The sequence below is a fragment of the Galeopterus variegatus genome, unplaced genomic scaffold, assembly GCF_000696425.1.
Source record: "Galeopterus variegatus unplaced genomic scaffold, G_variegatus-3.0.2 Scaffold370, whole genome shotgun sequence".
NCBI lineage: Eukaryota > Metazoa > Chordata > Mammalia > Dermoptera > Cynocephalidae > Galeopterus > Galeopterus variegatus.
The window spans coordinates 488,166-513,480 of NW_007726481.1; the positions used below are offsets into that span (position 1 = coordinate 488,166).

Consider the following 25,315-nt stretch of genomic DNA (forward strand, 5'->3'; position numbering starts at 1 on the left):
AAAGACAGTTGCCTATACCTTCAAAGGCTGTGCAAGGCTTCTAACCTTGGCTGTGTGTTAGAATCACTTAGAGTACTTAGAAAAATACTGAAGTCCAGGCCTCAGGCCACACTAATTAAATTATGACCTGGGAGTAGGGCTCAGGCAAGGGTATTTTTAAAAAGTTTTCCTGTGATTCTTATTTGCAGCCAGGGTAAAGAACCACTGGGCTTTTGCATACACAAAAAGAAAGGTTTAGGCTATATCAGTCATCTGTTTTGAAAATTTAAAAATTAGAAATATATTTATATCTGATTGTGCTTAATCACAGACATTGTTAACATGGAGTTATTTCTATGTAATATATTGACTATAGGTAATGTGCAATATTTTATAAATAATTTAATGATCTCTCTCTAAGGTTAAACAACACTTCCAATAAATAGCAAGATATTTAAGAGAAGAAAATATTTTTTAAATAAGACATTTCAATTATTTTTAGGAAATCTGAAGGATGGATAAGGCAAGTAGTGTTCTTCCTAACTTAGAATACTTTTAAAATATCAAATATCTTCTTCCATTAAAAAAGAAAGAAAAAAACTGCTCAGACCAAAATTTAAAATTAAGGCATTTGAAAACTAATTCATATTTTCTAGAATACTTCCTTTAATAATATACTTTTTAAACATGCCACTAAATGTCTTTACAAATACGTACTTAAAATTCTAGTAATCCTAGAGTAGAAATTCTTTTTCAACCAATTCTTGAGTTCTAGGTTAAAGGTGTCCTTGAAGATTTCACACATCTGTAAAAGGTTGTGGGAGGGCAGCAGCTGAGGACAAAGAGAAGCAGAGAAAAGGGAGAAAGGAAATGTACAGGCATAAAAGAATCCCTGTAGGTAATTCCTGTTTCTATGCTGGAGTAGCTATTCTAACTGTACTAGATAATTCACTCTGTGGGCAGAGTTGAGACAGGAGGTCTCATTTCTGTTTTTCATATTCATAACCCTGGAACCAAACCTGCATATAGGAGGGCCAAGGCACGAAGGTTCAGATTTTCCCTTTTGTGATTGTATGTCTCAGTAGTACACTGTAAAAGAATCTAACTGCAAAAGCCACTCAAAAGACTAACTGGCTTTCCTTGCTTTTAGCACATCACTAACATCTGCAGACACTGTGGGGATGTTTGGAAGCATCATTTAAGGAATGAGACAAAGGTTACAATGATTACATCTTTTTCTGTAAACAGCTTGAAGGACACAAGGATAACCAAAATTGAGGGTCAACCCACAGGCTGGCCAGTTAGCTCACTTGGTTAGAGCCAGTGTTGATAACACTAAGCACTGGGATCAAGGGTTCAGATCCCATTACTGACCAGCCACACACACACACACACACACACACACACACACACACACACACACACACAATATATATATATATATAATATATATATATATATAAAGAGAGCATAAACCCAAATGAAAATAGATGTCACCAATTATTCTAAAGAATTTCCAGAAGCACTCAATAATAAGATAGTCAACATATCAGGCACTATAAGGAAGTCATTAGTCTGTTTAAACTTATAATATAAATATTTTCCAATATTACCAAGACAAATGAGAAAAAAATGAACCTGCCAATAAGCCTAGCACTGAATGTTATCTAACAAATCAGCAAAGCCACATTTTTTCCTCCAGGAAGAGTTCAGCTAGGAAAGGAGCGACATTTCTGAAGTGCCAGCTTTCACAATGTCCAATTGCATTCTAAATCCAAGTTCTATGACTGACATGCTAATTTAAAGCTTTAGAATATTTATTTTTAATTTTAGCCCAGAGTATTAGGCTGAATGTTTCTCTCCTTGTTTGATGCCAAGAACAAGATGGAGGAACCAGTTAAACTGCACGGTCCATCCTTTGTCTCTGCAAACTTCAATCTGATCAAGAAAATACTTTTTAGCATCCTCCTCATTTTTCCCCACTGTTAAGGCATCCCGGATATACTCAATATCTTCTTTGCTTGTTAATTGGGGCATCCCCGTCATCAGCATCATGGAGAACAGGATGATCAGTAGGTTTGTGTGATGGCGAAGGGCTAGATAAGCCTTAACACAGACGTCCTGGGTAAAAGAGAAGAAAATGCTGTTACTATTTGCAGTAGCAAGCAGGCTGAAGACCGCTGGGCTGTATTAAAATTTACATAGCATGACCTGCCCATGAGAAGAAACCATCACAAACAAGGTAGGTCCCTGCTTCAGATGAAAAACTTGGTAAGAACACAAACTGTTTTTATAATCTCTTAAACACTTTAGTTTGTTGCATATACCCAGGGTGTGCTCAAGGAAAACTAATTGATACAGATAATTTTCATCTTATTTCTTACACTACCTTTTTAATTCAGTTTCCTTGCTAGGAAACTGAGGATGGAAGTTTCCGTGGTCTCTGAAGAGGAATGAATCAGTTTTTGAACACCATATTGGGATCAATAAACTTTATGTAAGCATAAATAATGTTTGCCAAGAGCTAATGAAATCCAAAGAAATGATGGAAATGTGGTGTTCAAGATGTAGTTAGTTTTCATTTTTTACACTTTGTTCTATTCTAGGAAAACATATAAATTAGTTTTTCACTGTCTGATTCTCAAAATTGTTGAATGAACCTTGGAATTTTAATACTAATTCTGAATATTGAGTGAGAGAGAGGTCTTTAAAAAATGCTATAGCTGACCCCTCCCCAAGAAGCTTCAGAGCAGGTGATACAGGTGAGTTAAATCACTTCCTAGGCAACAGGTATGATTATGCAATTTAAATTGTTCCAAAGCATAGAAAAAGATGCAAGTTTCCCAGTTTTACAACATGAGAATAACCCAACCTTAATACCATAACTGGACAGAGATAGCCAATTAAAGAAAACTAAAGTTAATGATTATAGATATAAATATTTCAAATAAAATATTGAGTAAAACATTAAAAGAATAACACACCATAACCAAACTGCAACAAGATCAGCTCATCATAGGGTAAAACGTCCACTTCTGATTTTTAAAAAAGTAACATGTAATTTAATGTCTCATAAAATGTAACAATGTGAAGAATTATCTGAAATTACCAAAATAATTGTAAATAGTGAAATACTAGAAAAAGAAATAAAGTATAAAATCAGAAAAGTAAAGGTAAAATTATTAGCATTTATAAATGGCATAACCGTCTTCTTGAAACACTGAAAGGAAGAAAAACTCAAATATTATTGTAATGTTTTTAATAACCTATTTTTCAATAAAAATTAATAAATAGAATGCTGTAATTTGGAAACACAAATCAGAAATTATAATGAAAAACAGATGCTGTCATGCTATGAATAATAGTAATAATAAGATAAACACATACACAAAACATGCAGAACCCACTGTGTTTTTTTGGTAAGAATTAAGTTAATTTTATTTCTATTTCTTCAACAAATGCTTCTGTAGTGCTCACCACGTGACAGGCATTCATCTAAGGCTACATATTATATACGCTAATTTCTCATGAGCACAACTTGCGTGTGTGTGTGTGTGTGTGTGTGTGTGTGTGTGTGTGTGTGTTTTCAAAGACTTTATTTAGGGGCCGGCCCGGTGGTGAACTCGGTAGAGTGCGGCGCTTGGGAGCATGGCGGCGCTCCCGCCGAGGGTTCAGATCCCATATAGAGACCAGTCTGTTCACTGGTTGAGCGCGGTGCGGGCGCGACACCGAGGGTTGTGATCCCGTTATCGGTCACGAAAAAAGACAAAAAAAGAAAAAAAAAAAAAAAAGACTTTATTTAGGCATAATTGTCATACAGTAAACTGCGCATATTTAAAGTGAACAATTTGATCAGTGTTGACATATTTATACACCCATGAAACCATTACTACAATCAAGATAAACACAGCCACAACTCCCCATAGTTTCCTCCTGCCCTGTTGTAATCCATCCCTTCTGATCCCCCTGTCACTCCAGGCAACTACCGATATGCTTCCTTTATAGATTTATTTGCATTTTCTAAAGTTTTGTATGAATGAAATCAGACTATGTAATTTTTTGTCTGGCTTCTTCAACTTGGAATAGTTAGATTCTGAGATTCATCAAAATAATTATTGTTGCATGTATCAATAGGCCATTTTTTTATTGGTAGATAGTACTCCATATATGAATATACCACAATTTTTTTTAACCCATTCACCTTTTTAATTTAGCCATATTAGTGGGTGAGTAATGGTATTTCATTGTAGTTTTCATCTGCATTTCCCTAATAACAAATGGTCATGAGCATCTTTTCATGTGGCTATTTGCCATCTGTGTACCTTCTTTGGTGAAGTGTCTGTTGAAACCTTATGACTTTTTAAAAATTTCTATTTATTTATTTATTATTGTAACATAGTTGATTGTACATATCTGTGGGGTAGAGCTGAGTATCAATACCTGTCAGAACCCATTTTAAAAAACTGTTAAACTTTACTGAGTCACATAAAAGAAAACTTGAATACATGGAACAACGTAACATGTTCCTCAGTTCTGCATATTATAAAGATGTAAATTATTTGGGAGTGCAGCGACGCTCCCACCACGGGTTCGGATCCTATATAGGAATGGCCGGTGCACTCACTGGCTGAGCGCGGTGCGGGTGACACCACACCAAGGGTTGCAATCCCCTTCCCGGTCACGAAAAAGACAAAAAAAAAAAAAGATGTAAATTATTCTCAAGTTAATATATAAACATAATGAAATTTCAATAAAAATTCTTATTGGATGTTTAAACCAGATATTGTTTAAGTTCATCAGGAATAGTTAGGGCCTGAGAGAATATTTTGAAATAGTATAGTAATAAAAACCAGTGCTTGCCATACTAGATATTAAAACATTTTATAAAACTACAATATTAAAAACAGTATGAAGGAGTATGTATTCTTTTCCAAAAAAGACAAGAAATTTTGTGGAACAGAACAGAAAGTTCAGGTAAGTACATAATAAATATATATATAATAAAGGTGACTTAGATTTGTGGGGAAATAATCTATATTTGATAAATGGAGCTGGGACAACTGGCTTATCATTTGGGTGAAAAATAAAGTTAAATTTTTACTCCATATGATATATTAAAATAAATTGCAGATGAACTAAAGATTTAAATGTAAAAAAGGGCAAATATTTAAATAATCATGGAATGGGAAAGAACTTTAGGAAAATGACTTCCAAAGTGGTATCTATAAGGAAAAGATGGAGAGATTACAGAAACTTAAAACTTTCAAGAAAAAAGGCTATAAATAGTACTGAAAGAGGCTAATGACAAAGAAGATGTATTTGCAACATGACAGATCACTTCCCCATCACCACCCCCCCAACAGTTATTACAAATCAGTAAGGAAGAGATAAATATAGTTGGCAGAAATACAGGCCAAGGACATAAATGAGAATTCACACTATAAGACATAAAACCAGAAAATAAACCTATCAAAAAATATACAACCTCATTAGTAATCAAATAAACATAACTTAAAATGAGATGGAAACATTAACCTACGAATTGAAAATTTTTCTTTTTTAAGTTTTTTAAGGATAATACCTAGTGTTCACCTTTCATAGGCTGATGGTAGATGGGAAGAGGCACAAGGATACTTCGAAAAGCTCGTGGAAGAGTAGAATTAAAAAATAATATGAATCTAAAAAAAGACAATATAACGGGGCCAGCCCGGTGGCGCACTGCGCTAGTGTGCCACTTGGGAAGTGCGGCAGCGCTCCCACCGAGGGTTCGGATCCCACATACAGACCGGTTCCCGCTCACTGGCTGAGCGAGGCGCGGGGGCAACACCGAGGGTTGCGATCCCGTTGCCGGTCCCAGTCCGGTACGGGGGCGACACTGAGGGTTGCGATCCGTTGCCGGACACGGAAAAAATACAAAAAAAAAAAAAAAAAAAAGACAATATGAATCTTTCCATGAAATATTTGAAGATCTCTCGTATAACTTTACCACCAGACAATTTGGTAACATTCATCAAAAGTTTTAAAATGCTTATAAATGTCATGTAACTTAATTGTGGTGGTGGCTACATGATGGATGTGTTTGTTAACGTTCATAGAACTTTACACCTAAAAAGGGCAAATTTTGCTGTATGTGAATATGCCTCGATAAACTTGACTTTGAAAATATCTGTGTTGTTTTACCCAGCAACTTCCATGCTTGGAACATACCTTTCAAAAAACTAGATAATTTTGCAGCGATTTATCTACAAGGGTGTTCATTAGAATATTACTCAAAATTATGGAAACTTGAAAGCAAACTAAATGTTCTACAATAGGGAACTGATAAAAAAGGTTCATGAAATGTACCTACAATTGCATGCTCTGAAACTAGAATGATCTCGTAGAGGAATATTTAATAAGCATGTAAAAGTGTTGGTGTTAAGAAGCAGGTATAAAATGTAGTATCATCCCATTTGGGTAAATTAATACAAAATCTTTACATAGAAAAAATATAAGTTCACAGGTCAAAATGTTCATAGTGATTTTTCTTTTTGCTTTTAGATAATCTTGTCTGTGTCATTCGTATGTGATAGAGTAAATGCAACGATAATTGAGGTCAGGCCTGCATCATCCTGAATGTTAAGGCTGGACTGTGTATGTATCACCCTGTCCAAGTATAAGAACCCATGCACTATTCTGGCATCTTCTAAGTGAGATAATATATAAAAAATGTGTGGCATGGACACTGGCACATAGCGAAGGCTCAATAAATGTCAGTCCTCTGCCTTCCTTACTGTTATCATGAAGCAGGAGACTGGAACAGACCCAGGATGTTCTAGATGCTGTCCAGGCATCACTTGCCCCCTGGAAGTGGCCCCAGTGCATTAGTGGCCTTGCATTCTTAATGACTCTACTTATGTCTGGAGATGATTTTTTCAGCTCATCTGTAGGACCTACCGAGGTCTCTCTCATTTCTTGGTAATTACGCAGGCTAAGTGCAAACTTCACCCCAGGCAACAGTCTCATTAATTTGCCAACTTACGCAATTTTCACAAGGGCATAGATGGGGATGCCTTTTGATTTTGGATTAGAGTACATTCTAATTTTTAATCATTTTCTATCCTTCTATACACTGGGGGCTCCAGGCAAACCCTCTGCTATGTGAGTGCACTGTGTGGCCAAACTCTTTTTAATAGAAAATTTTCAAGGAGGGAAATTAACCTGAGGCCAAGTTATAACAGTAATTCAGAGGCGCTCAGTAAATACTTCTTAAGCAGCCACAAGCAGATTCACCAATTCCTGCTGCAGCCAAAGAGGGAAAGGAATTGTCCTGATTCTCTTGAAGGCCATCTCACTCATATAAAAAATTCCTGTTGGCTTTAATTCATTTGACTGGTTCTGATTTTCACAAGCAAGGGTCTCTTCTATGAGAAAGAAATTTCCTTCCCAAATTTAATGCATGCCAAATTTAATATGTTTCAGACACAATGTCCAGATTCTGACTTGCTGCACAGACTGAGAGACTCACTGCAGATTTAATTATCCTTTGGTTAAAGGCAGTGTTGAGCAGTGGTTAACAGCAGAGATTCACACCCAGCTGTACGGATTCAGATCTTGGTTTTATTACTGACAAGCAGCAGGTCATTGGAAAAGTCACTTAACCTCTCTGGACCTCAGTTTCCTTGTATGTGGGATGAGAATAAAAACAATACTCATCTAATATGGTTATAGAGAGATTTATGTGCTATGTAAGCAATTGGCTATTATTATTAACAAATACCATGAAGTGTTGCATTATTGAACATACACTTTTCAATGCTAAGGTGTCACTTTCCCAAGTAGACCATCTGTGCACATGTCTCCTTAGACAGTGAAGACATAGGAGAGGAGGCAGGTTGCAGTGGGAGATAAGCCTCACTCCAGCCACTGTCAAGGGGGAGGGTTGTCTTCATGCTGGCCCACCGAGGTGGGTGGGACGGAAGCACATGGCACACTGGCTACATCTGCAGGTGGTTCTCTTGCCTTGAGGGGCACAGCTGAGCACTTGCTCCACCCACACAGACCCCAGAAGTTTCATTTCTGCCCTTTGCACTCAGCCACAGGGTCTGTGAGAGCTTCCTGACCATGCCTCCTCGGCTCAGAGGCCTGTGGTTTGAGGGATCATGAGGATGTGGCTCAAGGAGCTCAGGGGAAAACACAGAACACAGAAGTTACTGGCTGTAGTAACGGAATGTTCCCTTCTACCCGGGCTGCCTGTTGTTGACCTTAAACATCCTCTGTCTCTATCTCAACTGGCTGTTGAAGGCTTTGTTTTACAGAGTGTACAAGAAGGGGAAAGGGAAGAATCTGATTTCAGGGACTTGGTTTAATGTACTTGTTATGAGTGTGAATGTGGGGAACATTACATTATTATTAATGTCATTAGCTAGAACATTCTCCATTAGTAGCTAATAAATATGTAGTACATCTGCTCTTAATTTCATTGTTGACTCAAATGCCTTAATTATAGCATCTAGTACTAAAACAAAGGATTGTTTTTACAAAGCTACCACCCCCATAAGTCTTAGGAACAAAGCAATTCATTAACATTTCAAGGCCCAGACTTTGACTTGATGTGCTAACTGGCCCAAGGATCAGTTCTCTAAACTGAAAACAAACTACTTCCATACAAAATCTACTAACTTCTTGAACACCGATGTGCCCTGGCTGCTTTAGACTGCCCAAGGTCATATGGAATAATTTTTCTTAAAATCAAAATTCAACCAAGTTCAACCTCTGCCTGTACATGTTCACAAAAATGAAGAAATAATCTTAGGACCATAAAACAGGAGCTCTAAGAAATGACTCGAGGGCTGAGGGGAGAGAAAGAAGAAAAACTCACAAATATTCATCAGTGAAAAGAGATGTTTCCACCCACTTACTTTTCCTAAATAGCAATGTTGCCTCTGTCTGCTAGAAGAAGGAGATAGTGGAGAAAAAATATTTCACTCCAAGGCAGAGGATTTCATTTTGTTTTTTATAAAAATCAGTGCATTGGCTAGCCTATGTCTTTAGGAGCTATTTTTTGGCAAAACAGAGAAGTTCACTGATTAGTAGACCTAAAAATGCATTAGAAGCACTTTCTGGTATATCCGAAAGAAAAGTGTGTGTGACATGTGGCCATGTATCTGTTGAATTTGAATTAGGCTTCTTATGTTTAAGGACTTGAAAATGATTCTCAGACTAGCTCTGTTTACCAGATGGCTATATTGCCATCTTCTTAAATATTTAGTTAGAAGCCAATTAGAAACCTAACCACTATAGTTAAACTATTCTACTTTAGTCAAATACTCTTGAGTAGCCTGTATGTAGAAGGGGTGTGTGTGTGTCTTATTCCAGAAAGGATTTAAGGTGGACTATTTGGATACACAGAAGTGAAAACAACACTAGTTAGAAGTGAGTGGACAAAGGAAATAGAACAACAACAAAGGAAACAATCCTCAATGGGTTGGGGAAAGAAAACTAATTTAAAACTATATAGCACAAATCCTACATACTTGCTATGGGCGGCGGTCTTCAAATTTATCTCTAGCCAAAAGGAACCTCTAATCGATTACTCTATACAGTGTTCAAAAGATTTTTAAAAACCTGTTTGTGTAGGAGAAGCACAGCTTTTTTAGAAACTACGACGAACAGAAATTTCACAAGAGGGGCTGGCCAGTTAGCGCACTTGGTTAGGACATGGTGCTGGTAAAACCAAGGTCAAGGGTTCGGATCCCCTCACTAGCCAGTAGCCAAAAAAAAAAAAAATTGACAAGAAGAACTGTACACAACAGTACACTTTGTAACATGTTGAACAATGTTCTTGATAATATTCACGGTAGTCAAAACAATTCTCTAAAAGAAGCTAAACATTGAGAAAATGATGCCAGTTGAAAGGTTATTCTTGATGGAGTATTTAAAAGTAACAGGGATCTAATATTTTAGGTACTGAGTGATACTGCATGTTGGTAGACTAACACATAAATCCAATCCAAGGTCATCTCTCCAGTCTTGGATTCATGTCTTTTCCAGAATAGTGGTTAAGTTTGACAAGCTTAATCAAGTCCTAACAATTCGACAGTCCTACACACGTGTGCATGTGGGGGAGATACCACAGCAATGTATTCAAATCCCTCCAAATGGCTGATGCTGGACTCTTCCCTAAGGGCATCGTCCAGTGGGTAACACGGAGAGAGAGTGAAGTTCTGAGAGTCTTCACACTGGGGTGGAGGAGGCTGAGCCTGACCTGGTCAGTGGGCCACAGTGCAGATCCCAAGGGTGAATTCTTTAACAGCTCAGTTCATTGTGGATAATGTGACAGATGAACCCGTCATCTCCCACTTGACCTGTGATAGGCCTTAATTACAGTAATTTGTGATTAATCAATTGAGCACCAAGTGACTGCTCTGCTCTGCTCTGCTCTCTACCCCCCAATCCAGACCATGCACTGCTTCAAGTTGGACCCCAATTCCCTTTCTTGACTCAAATTCTACTACACACTCCCATAAATACCTATGTTCCATCCGTACTGGGCAACTGTGCTTTTTGTTCCTAAATACCGATCGTACGTGCTTTTCAAACTTCACGCACTTGCTCATGCTGTTCTTTCTGCCTGGATGTTCCTTCCCCGCTCCCTGCCTCTGCCTGGCAAATGAAATTAGATTCAGCCCTTAAGACCCAATAAAGACACTACCTTCTCTGAATAGCCCTTTTCTATCCTCCAGGGAAGGATTAATCGCTCCCTCTGCAAACCACTGTTGACACTCTTAGGACAAATTTTCCTTACCACGAAGTGTGTATGTCTCTCTCGTGCTGCGCTCTGGGGCTGTGCCTCTGCTCTGTATCGCCTGTGCCCAGCACAGTGTCTGGCACACTGCAGATAATCTGCAGATAATCTGATAATCTGCATGATGGATGAATGCTTAATGTGCAGGAGCCAAGTTCAACCTCGGAAAAGATTTGCTGCTTTAAAATCAGGATGAATTAGGGAACAATTGTATCTGAAGGGGATTAAACTGTAAAGGTATCTTGCCTTGCCAAGGGCAGTACTTGACCCTTTTTTTATGCCTGGCACAGTGCCTGAAATGTGATAGGTATTTAAAAAGTGTATGTTGAATTAGTGTCCTATTTTGGATATGATCAACAGGGCCTGGTGATTACAACGGGATGGAGCAGGAGGCTGAGAAAATCCAGCCTGGCAGGTTACAGGTATAGTAATGGGGCTTGGTGCTGATAACACTGAGGTCCAAGAATTGATTCCTGTACTAGCCAGCCACCCACAAAAAAAAAAAAAAGAGAGAGAGAGACAATAGTGATGGGTAATAACTGTGAGGTGGCTGCAGTCTTTATAGGAACATCAGATGGCAAGGTCTCTATGGTCCCTCTGGCTGGGCTTAGGTAGAATACTCAACTCTCCAGCAAGGTAAATGACAGCAGGGAGCAGGGCCCCAGTCTTAGAGGTAGGTTTACAAGCAGGGGCCTCTGGTGGAGGAACAGAGGCAGAAGCAGTTAAAACAGCCTGGCCAAGGCTGGAGTTAGACTACAGCAGAGGTAAACTCTGGGTGAATGAAGGTTCTTAAAAATTCTGCATAGTGATTGGCACGGGACTGGGCCTACAGGTTGGAAGTTGGGTACAGGCTGGCATGGGGATGAGACTGCGGTATTGGAAACAGGGCAGGGCCTGGTATAACTGGCAAGAAAACTTCCATAGTCATCTGGATTAAAATAACACAATTAATGGGTTCCAGACTTTTCTCCTATAAAACACTTCTTAAGAGTGACATCTAGGGGCAAGTGCCTTTTAAGGACACTCCTCAGACTGCCTGCTTTGTGTAGCTGTGTTTGTGAATGTGTTATTTATCTGGCTATATTGATGGCTTCAGATTTATCTCGCACACACTTGCTCAGTGCCTACTGTGTGCAAAGAATGTCTTCAAAATGTTTGTAAGAGAACATGTTGTTCATGCTCCTTGAAAACTGTTCTATAATGAACATTAACTATGTGTATATACTCCATGTCCTATTCTCTTAGCATAGACTACTGCTATGATTGGGAATAAATATGTAATACTTATGTCAGTAAGGAAATATCCACAAAAATGTGAATAGACACCACATGCATCACATATTTTTATTATTTAATAAAGCATTAATTAAGTTTAGTTCCTCATCTAATGTTTAACCTGCATCTTGAAGGCTTACTAACTTGCATGTGACGGTGGTTTGTCAAGCTGTGCCTGAGTTACACTTTCATGAACTCATACAATACAGTGTATAATGGGGAAGAAAGACACCCTAGAGGTTATCCAGTCTGATCCAACTCCTCCCTATGCAGGAAGTGCCCCTCCATGATCTGCTCTTCACTCAGCAAACACCTATTGAGTGCTGACTGTGGCTCAGGCCCCACATGAGGGACACAGGACACACAAGGCCTTGCTCCACAGAGCTTGCAGTCTGGAAAGGGAGAGACAAACAGCAAACCAGTACAAATGGTCATATGCTGTGATAGACTCAATGAGGGAAACAGGCAGGGGGCTGTGACAAAGAATAACAGGAGGGGACCTGATTTAGATGACTGCTCTGAGGAATGACACATAAGCTGAGACCTAATAGGCAGTGAAGGGGATTCTGGGAAGAAGGCCTGAGCAGTGGGACAGCTGGCATGGTGGGAGAGGTGGAGGACAGCCATGGTGACAGGAGTGAGCAAATGAGGAGGGATCACCCTGGGGTGAGGCTGGAGGGTGCAGGGGCCTCATCCCTCAGGGCCTTGCAGGCCAAGCTCAGACATTTAGAATTTATTCAAAGTCACAAATTACCAACACATGGAAGTTAGAAAGCAGGATAATGGGATTTTGATATCTTCTGATTTTTTAACATTTTGCTGGCTCTTGCTTTGAATAAAGTAAAAAAGCATTGGATAAAATGAATGTGGTATATCTATAGAATGGAATACTACTCAACCATAAAAAAATAATGAAATCGTGTTATTTGTATCAACATGGAGGAGCTGGAAACAACATGGAAATAAGTCAGGCACAAAATGATAAATACCACATGGTCTCACTCATGTGTGGGAGCTAAAAAAAAGTGAGCTCATGAAGTAGACCGAAGAATTGAGGTTACTAGAGGCTGGGAAAGGTAGCGGGGAGAGGGGATAGGGAGAGGTAGGTTACTGGATACAAGCTTACAGCTAGACATGAAAAATAAGTTTTAGTATTCTATAGTAGTGCTAGGTGTCTATAATTAACAGTAATTTATTATATATTTTCAAATGGCTAGAAAAAAGGAGTGCAAATGTTCTCATCACAAAGAAATGACAAATGTTTGTGGTGATGGATATGCTAATTAGCCTGATTTGGTCATCACACAGGGTATACATGTATAGAAATATTACTCTGTACCCCATAAAAATGTACAATTATTCCATGTCAATTAAAAAATAAAATTAAAAAGATGGCAAAAACATCCCAACATATTCCTGTATAGAAATAAATGGGAAGCCAAATCTCACTTGCCAATGATGTATTTGTGTGTTATGTATGTTCTATAACTGTTCACTGAAATTTAAAATAAATAGGCGTAAAATAAATTACCAGTGGGTAAAAACACTGTTTCATTTTTTATCTCTTCAGTAAGGAAAAGATTTTTCTAAGGAGAATTGATTTATCAAACTCATCATCCTCATCTGTTGAGCTCCCTGTGTGGATGATGCTGCTCCAGTGTTCTTGGGTTCAAATGGTGGGCCTTGGTTTCCTGTCTATCTAATTACAGCTTGTTCCTGAACTCTCCCCTATTCTATAAATAATTTATAAATATGGTCCTAGGCTGAACTAGCTAACTACGCTGGAAAGGAGAGAGGTGGGACAGAGTAGAGACTTTTTCAGTTCCCCTTACTTCCATCCTCAGGCCACTAGCTAGGTATGTTTTAATTCTTTGTGGACAAGGCTCACCTCCCCCTTAACAAAAAGCAGCTCAACTTTTCTCTACCCTTATTAACAGGTTATTCAAATATGCAGCAGGTGTTAATTAACCTTATCAATTCAAAATTAGCAGTTCACTGGAAATGAAGATGTCTTTAATTCAAAATGCAAATGTATACAACACTTCCCAGCTTGCCTAAAAATGGCAGCTTTAGTATACAAGATTCTGAGGCATTATTTAGAGAGTTTAGAGATGTGGTCCCTGATTTTGAAGAACTTCAATTCAAAAAGGAAACATAAAATTAAGAAACAGAAAATCTTCCTGGAAGGCTTAGCAGTATATTAAAAAAAAAATTGTTGCAAGGTCAGAGTCAAACGATGAAGAAACTTGCTGCCCATCTTTGTCAAGCTGGAAACCTTGCAAATTCTGCACATGTATCATTTGATACTGTGGTGTTCTTTTTCTGTGGGAAAAACAGCAGAAGGTGGGGGTGCAGGGATAGGGGAGCCGAACAGGTAGGGTGGGGTCTCCGCTCTCTCTTTAACCGGAACATGCTACTTTGTCATGTTTATATATTGCCCGAGAGCTCATTTCAAAAATGGTTTCTTAACTTAAAAGTTTTCAAAGTTTGAAGACCCACTGTGATGCGTATAACGATGGGGGCTAATGTTTATTGAGTTATTGCTGTGGTCTAGGCACTGGGCTAAGCATTCTGCATGTTTCATTGAAATAATCCCCAGAAAAACCACGAGTTATGTCTTACTATTCCTACTTCACAGATGAAGACACCGAGATTCTGAAAAGATAAATAATTTTCATCATATACATAGTGCTTAAGTAGCAGGGCCAGGATTCAAATTCCAAAGCCTATCCCTTCAACTACCATGCTCTGCTGTATCTGTATTTAGGCTCAATGTGCATATACAAGGGTACTCCAAAAAGTTCATGGAAAGATTCGTCTTATATTTTAATTCTATTTTTACATGAACTTTTCGAAGTACCCTCCTATTGTCAGGCACTTAAAATGTATGCCGGCACTCCAAAACATAGATATATACAAATATAACAAGATTAACGAAGGTGTGTTTTTAGTGGTGCACAATACCTAGATGTCGTTTTAGTTAAAGAGGTTTTAATGGCTTGAGAAACAAGCTTTGGTCATAAAGGATGGAGAGAGGCTCCCAGGCTGAGAAGATAGGCTTCAAAGGTTCACGGCAAAGATTTGTTGCTTTGGGTGGAAGCTGCTTGCAGGGGGAAGAAACCCCTCCTTGTCCTCCCCATCCCCCAAATCTCTTCATTAAGAATATTTTGGGGCCGGCCCGGTGGCGCACTGCTACAGTGCGCCGCTTGGGAGTGCGGCAGCGCTCCCGCCGAGGGTTCGGATCCCACATACAGACTGGTTCCCGCTCACCGGCTGAGCGAGGTGCGGGTGCAACAACGAGGGCTGCGATCCCGTTGCCGGTCCCGGTCCGGTACGGGCGCGACACTGAGGGTTGCGATCCATTGCCGGACACGAAAAAAGACAAAAAGGAAAAAAAAAAAAAAAGAATATTTTGAAACTTAAAAAAAAAACAATAACAATAACAACAACAACAAAGAAAGCTAAAGAAAGCACTGTTTGGAATTTACCGGGTATCATGGACACTATGGGGGCCTATGGAAATGTCATCGGCAACAGGACAGGTGAGCAGTCGTTCTAGGGAGAGTCACCGGCAAAAAGGAGGACATACACACAGAAACAAGGACAGCCTGTGAGTGAGGCCAAATGCCTTGTGTTTGATTCTTTAAATTACAGTTCATTGCTGCTGCGTTTGTCTGAAGCTAGTTAGATTAACACTAATTCCAGGAGAGGAGAACTGAGTGCTTTTCCCTTTTAAATTGGTGAAATTCTTCCAGGTTTTTTTTTTTTTTTTTTGGAACCATTTTTCTCTTTCAGGAAGTTGTCAAAATATGTGGTTTTTAACTTTAAAGAAAAACAGGACTGAAATGTGTCAAGTCCCTGGAAATAGTCTAACACCTCTAACTGAGTTTATGCAGAAAAACAGACACTAAAAATCCTAAGACCATCTGGCCCCAAAGATCTCAATTTCTCTGACAACACCACTGGAAACGTGGGAGGGTAAATCTTGTAATCACCAAATCAAAAGTCAGCCAGGAGAATAAACAGGAACAGACAGGTTTCAAAATAATACATCCTAGTTCCTCTTCCACCGAACTTCAAGGCCCATGTCATCTCCCAAGGGTAACACTGCACACAAGAAGAGACTCAGGAAGAAGACTTGTTTCTGCGATGTGGAGTGCAAATCAAACCTTATTTAAGGTACATTAAGGAAGGTGGCTATTTAAAGGGACCCCAAGGCAAATGTACATATGAAGTAATTACTCCTATCTCTATGTGTTTTGGGTTTGTATTGCTAGAAAATAGTTGTATGTATTATAATAGAAGGTACAACTTTTCTGAAGTGTGTTCATTAACAGTTATTAAATTTGCAAGTGTAAAATTTTCTCATTGGGTCTTTGAAACATTTGATAGGCAAAACTGGATATGGATCAGGAAGGAATAAGAGGTAAGTAGAATCTGAACACTCCCAGGGAGATGGGTGATTCATGTAGGAGACTGTCTACAGGTAAGCAGGACAAACCAGAGCTCTTTGTAGGAACTGTGGCCAAGCTGGCAAGATTTCAAATGAGAGAAGAGACTGTCCTTTATAAAAATGAGACAGGATCGAGTGGAACAACACGAATTCCCTGTGTTAGTAACATGATAAATACACACCTGTAGCAAACATTAAGAGAAGCTCACAATCGTTTGAGAGTCCTGAAAAATATCTGTAAAATTTAGTTCTTCTACAAATGTCTTGAACAGATAAATATCTGATGGCTAAACTGCTCACCTGTTGCCCTTCCTTAAAGCTCTCTCTTCAGTACCACGTCATCCTGGTGTTCTATATTTGCCTGTCCCACTGCTTATGGAATATTTTTACTTGGTTGGTTTTAGGTGGATTACTGAGAAACGTCATTGTGCACTTGGAAAAGGAGTAGAGGTGACAGGGAGGAGGTAGGGTTGGCCGAGCCACCAAGTGGAGACAGGGGTGAGGGCTGTGGTGCGCTCCACAGGCCACCTACTTGGTTCGTGTTCTCAGTAGGTGATGCAGAGGGAGATGACTTACCTGAAATTTCCTGAAATGTGAGCTTGTCTTCTTTCCAGAAGTTCCCATCACAAACAGGAAGTCTGGGGTTAGCACGAATGGCACTCTCTCCTTATTAATGCCCAGAAAACTTTTGTAATTCCCAAGAATGTGCCCAAAGTCAATATGGAATAGGTTTCCTTGAGAGAAGAAGATATCTGACATCATTACACTGGCATAAGCGCTTGTAATAACACTTTGTTTCATGAATATTCTTTAAGTTGCCTGAAAATGAGCTATCATGATGGAGAGAGCGTATTTTTACATTGTTTTATTAGGTTGTGATATTTTTCTTCTTAGCAGGTGTGTGAAAGCAGTAGCCACAAAGCATTCTTGGAATCAAGTAGGTTATTGATATCCTTCCGGTGTTCTTTAGATGACAGCCAAATGCCAATAAAAAATCTGGGTCTCAAAATTATTCATAGAAACATAAATCAAACTCTTTGGCCAATATGCTGTCATTATGCCTAAGACTCTCTTATGGTCTTTATATAACTCGGGACAGACTGACGTTTCACTCTGCTTGGGTGAAGGGCGTTCACATTTACTTGTGAATAGTATGATAGAAATAAGTCATTTGAATGTCCTTTAGGTTAATTTCTGCCACTACTACCATCACCACCACAATCACCATCATCTCTCATTTGTTTAGCCCTTTATCATTTTCTATAGTCTATAAATGCATTATCTCTTTTAATTCGCACAGCAAGTTGATGCTTTTTCCACACTTTACTCTTAAATTGGTCCAAATTTCATAGAGAAAAATCTCATGGTGTGGTGGCCATTACTGACCATTGTCCAAATGGACAGTGGACCAGTGAAGAGGGGTGAGTGAGGGAGGTGGAGCATTTCAGGTTTAAGGGCATCTATGACTTCTTTTTGTGGCTTCCCTGCAACATCTGACACTATTGATATCTCTCACCCTCAGCAACGTCTGGGATGTGACCCTATCTTATTTTTCCAGCTATCTCTCTAACCTTTTCTTCCTAAGTCTCATTTGCTGCCTCTTCTCTTACTCGCTTCTTGATCCTCAAGGTGTGTGGTCTCTCTAGGGTGATCTCAGTAGCATCAATGTCCCTACACAATAATGACTTCTAAATATTTGCTCCAGCCTTGAACTCAATTTAAAAATTACTCTGTTCTGGAAGGAAGTGGGAATGGGGAGTTAATGTACAAAGTACCAGGTGAGGAAGATGAAAAAGTTCTAGAGATGGATGGTGGTGATGGTTGCACAACAATGGGAATGTACTTAATGCCACTGAACTGTACACTTAAAAATGGCTAAAATGGTAAATTTTATGTTATGTATATTTTACCACAATAAAAATTATTCTGCAATTAAATAAACTCACCTGTCTCTGTGATCATGATGTTGTCGTTGTGTCTGTCGCCTATTCCAAGAACAAAGGTTGCCACACAGTAGCCTGCACAGGAATAAACAAATCTCTCCACTGCTGCCTGAAACTAATGAAAATGCATCTGAATATTAGTTGTCTGCGAACTACAAAGAATAGCATGAATCTCTTACAAATTATTTCCAAAAAGATACTGTCTGAGAACCATTTTCAGAGAGCAACTTGGTTGTGCCCGATTTCATTAGTGTTAGCACAAGGAGGAAACAGGAGTCAAAGGGCAACAGTAACTGAATCAAAGGGTTTGCTTCCTCTCCATGCCTCACTTGCCAACAGCTATATGGAACCCACAGTAATATCTCCTCATTGTAAACATATGTTTTGCTTGTGACCACTTAGAGTATGCAGGGGTTCACAAATCCACGTGTATAGCAGAATAATAAGTGCAACTAATTATACTTCTGTCCTAAAGGCTGCTATCCATGCAAGTGAGAAGTGCTAATCTTGTAGAGCAGAACTTTAAACGGCAGCCAAACAGCCTAACCATACAGCTTGTGAAGGATCTAGCACATGCACTTCAGAGTCATGGTGGAGCTGACATTTTCAGCATCCATAATTTACCATTTAGAGTAGAGTGCAATGTAAATTATAAATTACTCTATTAGATTCGTGGTATTTCTCAGGTCGGAAAAAATTTATCATGGTAACTGCGTCTTTCTGCTGAACAACAAAAATAGACAGCCATAAATAGTGCTCACAGATTATTTTATAGAACCAAATTTTATTCAAAGCATGCCTAGTAATCAAAGGAGAAGCAAATGCTCACGGAGTCCTCAGCTGAGTGCCTCTGTTTTACACATATGCTATGTCACTGTGGGAAAGCACTTAAAACCCCCATTACCTCATGAGAAAAGGCCTTCAGTATGTCAGAAGACAAGATGCTGGGGGATCCTTTGAAAACCTGAAACCACTATTGCTATATAAATGACAGCTTGTAAGGAACCTTTAGAGGGGGAAAAGCATAAGCTCACCTTTTCTTCAATAGGGCATTTTTCTTTGAGCCAGTGATTCAGGACTTCATCTTTAAATGCACCCGTGTTGCCCACCGTGCTTTGCTGAATTTTGGCAATTGTCGTAGCATCTTTCACGATCTCAATCATTCCTACATGAGGATGCACAGAGTTTGATGGGGACTGGAGCCCACTGCCTGGCCTACAGGAGGAATGGCTCTGTCTCTATATTTTTTAAACTAGAGGGCTATTTTCCAGGTCTGTGTTGTTGGTTTATTTAGGGGGAAGAGAAAGAAAAGGAGAAGGATATGGAAGTCGTGTGGGAGATGCTTTCGATATCCCTCAATAAAAAGAGGAAAGAGTTGGTTTTGAACAGTAATAAATAAAAGCATTTATGTGCTGAGTGTCCTTCCTCACTTGGCAATCTGTACCTTTTCCATTTTTAAATCACAGGGTCAAATGTAAGCAGTTTCATACAGTTCTCAAATCAGAAAGTTAAATAAAAATATGTGTGATTGGACTTAAAATGTCATGTCTATAAAAGTACCAAAAAGTAGAGTAATAGCTTTGATAATGTGAATTCTGGAATATTGAAATAAATGACAGATCTTTCTGTCTATTTTTAAATGTTATTTGTGAGAGAAAAGTTTAATGTGTAATGAAAAGAGCTAAGGTTTAGAGGTAGAAAAGTAAAGAGGAGGGAACCAGTTCTTACTAAGATAATTTCCATGTATGGTCACAGGATTTGAACCCTGCATTCATGTATTTTCAACATATCCATATTAAAAATTGAGTCATATTCACCAGCCTAGGAACAATTTCTTCCTTTTTATATGGATTATGATTGTGATTTTTCAGTTATTAAACACCTACACTGAAGGAATTATGATCTTTTACAACTAGCTGAGTGGTATGCTCCTTCCCTGAGGTAACCACATACCGATTTTGTCCCCAGTTGAAATGCAACCATATGGCAGGAGGCACAGATCCAAAGATTCTGTCTCCCAAATGGATTCCATGATTCGTAGAATCTGGGCATCAAAATACAGAAACGTTTCTATTATAAATATATATTTATTTAGTGTATTTTCCTTCTCTCTTAAAAAAGTACAGCAATCTTATTTGGTAACAAAAAATATATAAGTAAATGTAAAATATATAAGTAACAAGTGCACTTTTATTGACCAACCTGGTACTGAGCATGTTAATTTCAATCCCTGAAATGTACCTTGGGGAAGAGGATAAATGGATTTCTTTTGGGATTGGTTTTAGCTATGTTTTATCACATATCTGTTCAAAATGCTCCACTCTCGTGGTGTATATTTTACCACAATAACTAACTACCTTACACATATTTACCACTCTAATGTGGTTTGTCTATTTTAAATAAACCATATTAAGTATTGGAAATTGTTACCTCTACAATGTTGAACAGCTAGAATCTGGAGAATATTACTTTGCAGATTTGTGAAGCTAAAGTTTATCCAGAAATGTAAGAATATGTGAACATGATTAGCACTGATACCTTCGCCATTCACCTTCTGCCTTAATAATCTGCTCAATCTTGTGCGTATCATTCCTCCAATCACCCACCTGTTCATTTTCTCTCTTCTTCCCATCAAATCATACACTTGAGTTTGCATATGTGTATCAGAGGAGATGTATCTAAGGAGGGTGCCTATGGGTGTGCAGATATGTCTACGAACAGGAATAAAGTGGGGGTGGGGTAAACACGGCTATATTCTATGTTGCCAAGCGTGGAATGGGGTGTATAGAAAGAGGTTAGGTGAGGGAAGTATATCTGCCTACTTTGGAATGTCGGATATGCATCTTTGAAAGAATGGACAGAACTGTGATGCTCCTTAGATTGCCTATCTCATGGTCCTCAGCCATATTACCCAAGTGAAACCCCTCTATTATGTAATCTTTGATCGCTGTTCATCATGCAAAAGAAGAAAATGGGAATAGAATCGGTAGAATGTGTGTTTTAGATCTAATATAGAATTCTTTTTTCAGATAATTAAAAAAATTCCCAAACATTAGCGTACCTGTAAAATAAGCATGTCTTGCCGCAGATCATCACCATGTTTAAAGATAATTCCAATTGTTTCATTTGATAGGGCTGTAGGATCAGCACACTTGAACTCAAGCCACAGGGGCTTTTTCTTGGAGGCCATCACTTTACATTTTTCAATCTGTAAGGGAGTAGTCATGTGTTTCTTACATGTAATAAATATACTTTGTGGAGACACAAATTCTCTTGCAAAGCATCACTATAAACAATCAGGACAAAGTACTAGTTCAGTGTTTGGGTAAAAATAGAGAAGGTGTTCCCACCAAATCTAGAAATGCTCTGTGACAGCAAATTCACAACACTTAAACCGGTGGTTCTTAAACTGTGCTCCAAGGAACCCTAAGAGTCTAGGAAGGTACCTAAGTGGCAGATCCCACCCTCCCCATGCCCACTCCCACAGGACTCTGGTACTCCCACTTCCCCTGTAATAAAGAGCAACTTTGCTATTATCTGTTTATATATTTGGCCTCCCTCTATGATTTAATTTGAGAAAAGAGTTTTAATGCTACCATAATGTCTAAAAAACTATTACTGCAGAATCAGATGCAATAGGCCAAATCTAACATGATAAAATTTAACAGAAATAAATGGAAAATCTGGCACTTAGGTATAGCACATCCCCTCCCCAAATAAACCTCCATAAATCTAAATAAATTTAAGGTAAGGGAAATGTGGCTTAGCAGTCACCCACATAAAAATAAAAAAACTAAGGAGTTTGCCAAAGGTGAATTAACCATGAATCAAACATGTGATGTGCTCTAAAAAAAAACACAATTTGAAGCTGTATTAATATATCATAATTCCTACCAATCTGTAAATGGAGGCTAGTGGATAGTGTGTGCTTTTGCTACAGGCCCAGTTTGTTGGTAATTGTATATAAAATTAAACATGGAAGGGAGGAGCTTTCCCTTCCTTCCATGAGGCTTAACTACTGCAGGAATTGCTATCCTGCCATAAACAACTAGAAAATTAGATAAAATACATGAAACAATTCTTTTCAGACACTGGACAACAAGCAGGGAAGATATGTGACCTCTGAGAGAGGAAAAGCAAATGAGGAGAGCCCTATAATTGCCTCAGTTTGCTGCCCTGGGGCTGTTCTAGGCTACAGCACAGAGAGAGGGGATCCAGACTGAGCCTACAGTCTAGCTGTCTGAAATACTGTAATCAAAGTCTTTGAAGGAGAGGAGAGGAAAGAGAAAAAAGAAAAAATATTGGAAAGAAAAAATATTGGCTGAAAAATTTCCAAATCTGTAGACTATAAACCCACAAATCTAAGAAGCTCAATACACCCTAAAAGACTAAACATAAAGGAAACCATACCAAATCACATCATAATCAAGTTGCTGAAAACCAGTGATAAAAGAAAATCTTAAAAGCAGCCTGGGAAAAGAAGATGTATTATACAGAGAATCAAAGATAAGAATGACAGAGACTTATCTTCAGAAAATATGCAAACCAGAAGAAAAAGCTACTGAAAGGGAAAAAAACCCCTCAATATAAAATTCTATAATCAGCAAAAATATTTTTCAAAAATGAAGGCAAAATAAGGAGTTGTTCAGGAGACCAAAGGCTGAAAGAATTTAATGCCAGCAGACTTGAGATATAAAAAATGTTAAAGACTGAAGGAAAATGAGGCCAGATGGAAATCTGGACCTATACAAAACAGTGAAGAGTACCAAAAATGGTAAATATGTGGGTATTTAAAAAATTATTTAATCTATTAAGTTCAAGTCTGTAAAATGTACTTTTAACTGTTTACAGCAAAAAATAATAGTAACATATTATGGGGTTTATAACACAGTAGAAATTAAAAGCATAACAAAAATAGTACAAAGGGGCTGACTGGTTAACTCACTTGGGAGACTGTAGTGCTTGTGAAACCAAGGTCATGGGTTCAGATCCCTGTACTGGCCAGCCACCAAAAATTTAAAAAATAAAATAAAATAATACAAAACATGAGGGGGAAAGGATGAGGTATAAAAGTACACTGTTTATAAGATTCTTACACATACATGAAGTGGTTTGTTATTTGAACGTCATCAAGACTGTGTGGTATTGATGTAAGAACAGACATGTAGATCAATGGAACAGAACAGAGAATCTCGATGTAGACCTACATATGTATGGTCAGTTCATATTTGACAAAGGAGCCAGGGAAGTTCAACAGAAAAAGGATTTGTCTTTTCAACAAATGGTGCTAGAAAAGTTGGATATTCACATAAAAAATGAACTCTGTCCTTTACCTCACAACATATATGAAAATTAATTCAAAATGAATCATTGACTTAAATGTTAGAGTTAAAACCATAAAACTTCCAGCAAAAAATATTTGTCACATTGAGTTAGGCAAGGATGTCTTAATGTTGGCACTGCTGACATTTTGGGCTGTATTTGTTGTTGGGGGGGGGGACTATCTTGTACACTGTAGGATATTTAGCAGCATTCCCAGCCTCTACCCGCTAGATGCCAGTAACATTCTTCCAGCTGTAACAATAAAAAAATGTCTCTAGACATTACCAAATTATCCTGGGGGTGAGGTGGGGAGGAATCACCCCAAGTTGAGGACCAGTGGATTGGGCAAAGATTTCTTAAATAGGACACTAAAAGCACAAACCATAAAAGAAAAAGTGTTAAATTAGACTTAATCAAAATTTAAACCTTCTGGGCTGACCCCGTGGTGCACTCGGGAGAGTGCAGCGCTGGGAGCGCAGCGACGCTCCTGCCACGGGTTCGGATCCTATATAGGAATGGCCGGTGCGCTCACTGGCTGAGTGCGGGGCGGGCGACACCACACCAAGGGTTGTGATCCCCTTACTGGTCACGAAAAAAGACAAAAAAAAAAAAAAATTTAAACCTTCTGCTCTTTGAAACTTTGACACTTCTGAGAAAATAAAAAGGCAAGCCAGGGACTGAGAGAAAATATTTGTAAAATGTATACCTGATAAAGAATTTGTATCCAGTTTATATAAAGAACCCTTAAATATAGAAATAAGAAGGCAACCCACCTTAAAAAATGAGTGAAAGATTTGAATAGAAACTTTTCAAAAGAAGCTACACTAATGGACAACAAACACATGAAAAGATGCTCAACATCATTAGCTGAATGCAAAGAAAACAACAGTGAGATAACACTCCACACCCATTTGAATGGCTAAGGCTAAAAAGACTGATAGTAACAAGTGTTGGCTAGGGAACAGAACTACTGGAACTCACGTACATTGCTGGTGAAAATTTAAATGGTACAGTTACTTTGTAAAAAGTTTGCTAGTATCTTATAAAATTATACATTCACCATCTGACCCAACTACCCTGCTGTTAAATATTTACTCAAAAAAAAAAAGAAAAGAAAAAAGAATGGAAAACAAACTGTGGAATATCCATACAAGGGACTACTACTCAGTCATAAAAAGGGTCAAATTACTGATATACACAATAACATGACAGAATCTTAAAAGCATAAGGCAAAGTAAAAGAATCCAGATACAAAACTATATACTGCATGATTCCACTTAATAAAATTCTAGAAAAGGCAAAATTATATGATAGAAAGCACACCTGTTGCTTAGGGTGGGGAGTGGGAGGAGGAAAAGGACTAACTGCAAAGGGACATGAAAGAACTTTTTCTATAACATCTCTATGGAAATTCTCTATATCTTGATTGTGGTAGTTGTTATGTGATTGCGTGCATTTGTCAAAACTCATTGAATTGTATACCTAAAATGGACAAATCTTATTTTATATAAAGGATACCTCAATCAGCTGATTTGAAAAAAAATGGAAAGGAAATTA

General features: G+C 38.3%; 1 protein-coding gene across 2 annotated transcripts in view; it reads right to left on the minus strand.

The window, feature by feature from the left end:
- Positions 1-1,778: 1,778 nt before the first annotated feature.
- Positions 1,779-25,315, minus strand: part of PIK3CG (phosphatidylinositol-4,5-bisphosphate 3-kinase, catalytic subunit gamma) — a 32,968-nt gene continuing 9,431 nt past the window's right edge. Inside the window, exons 6-11 of one of the 2 annotated variants that reach the window (XM_008568055.1) lie at positions 21,498-21,644; positions 20,390-20,480; positions 19,471-19,601; positions 18,440-18,551; positions 17,070-17,227; positions 1,779-2,100 (exon numbers count right to left, since the gene is read on the minus strand). In XM_008568055.1, coding sequence (XP_008566277.1) covers positions 1,822-2,100; positions 17,070-17,227; positions 18,440-18,551; positions 19,471-19,601; positions 20,390-20,480; positions 21,498-21,644 — 918 coding nt within the window. In that variant the 3' untranslated portion in view covers positions 1,779-1,821. Of the gene's footprint in view, positions 2,101-12,122; positions 12,433-17,069; positions 17,228-18,439; positions 18,552-19,470; positions 19,602-20,389; positions 20,481-21,497; positions 21,645-25,315 lie in introns of those variants that run through there. The other variant, XM_008568056.1, reaches the window with a different exon arrangement.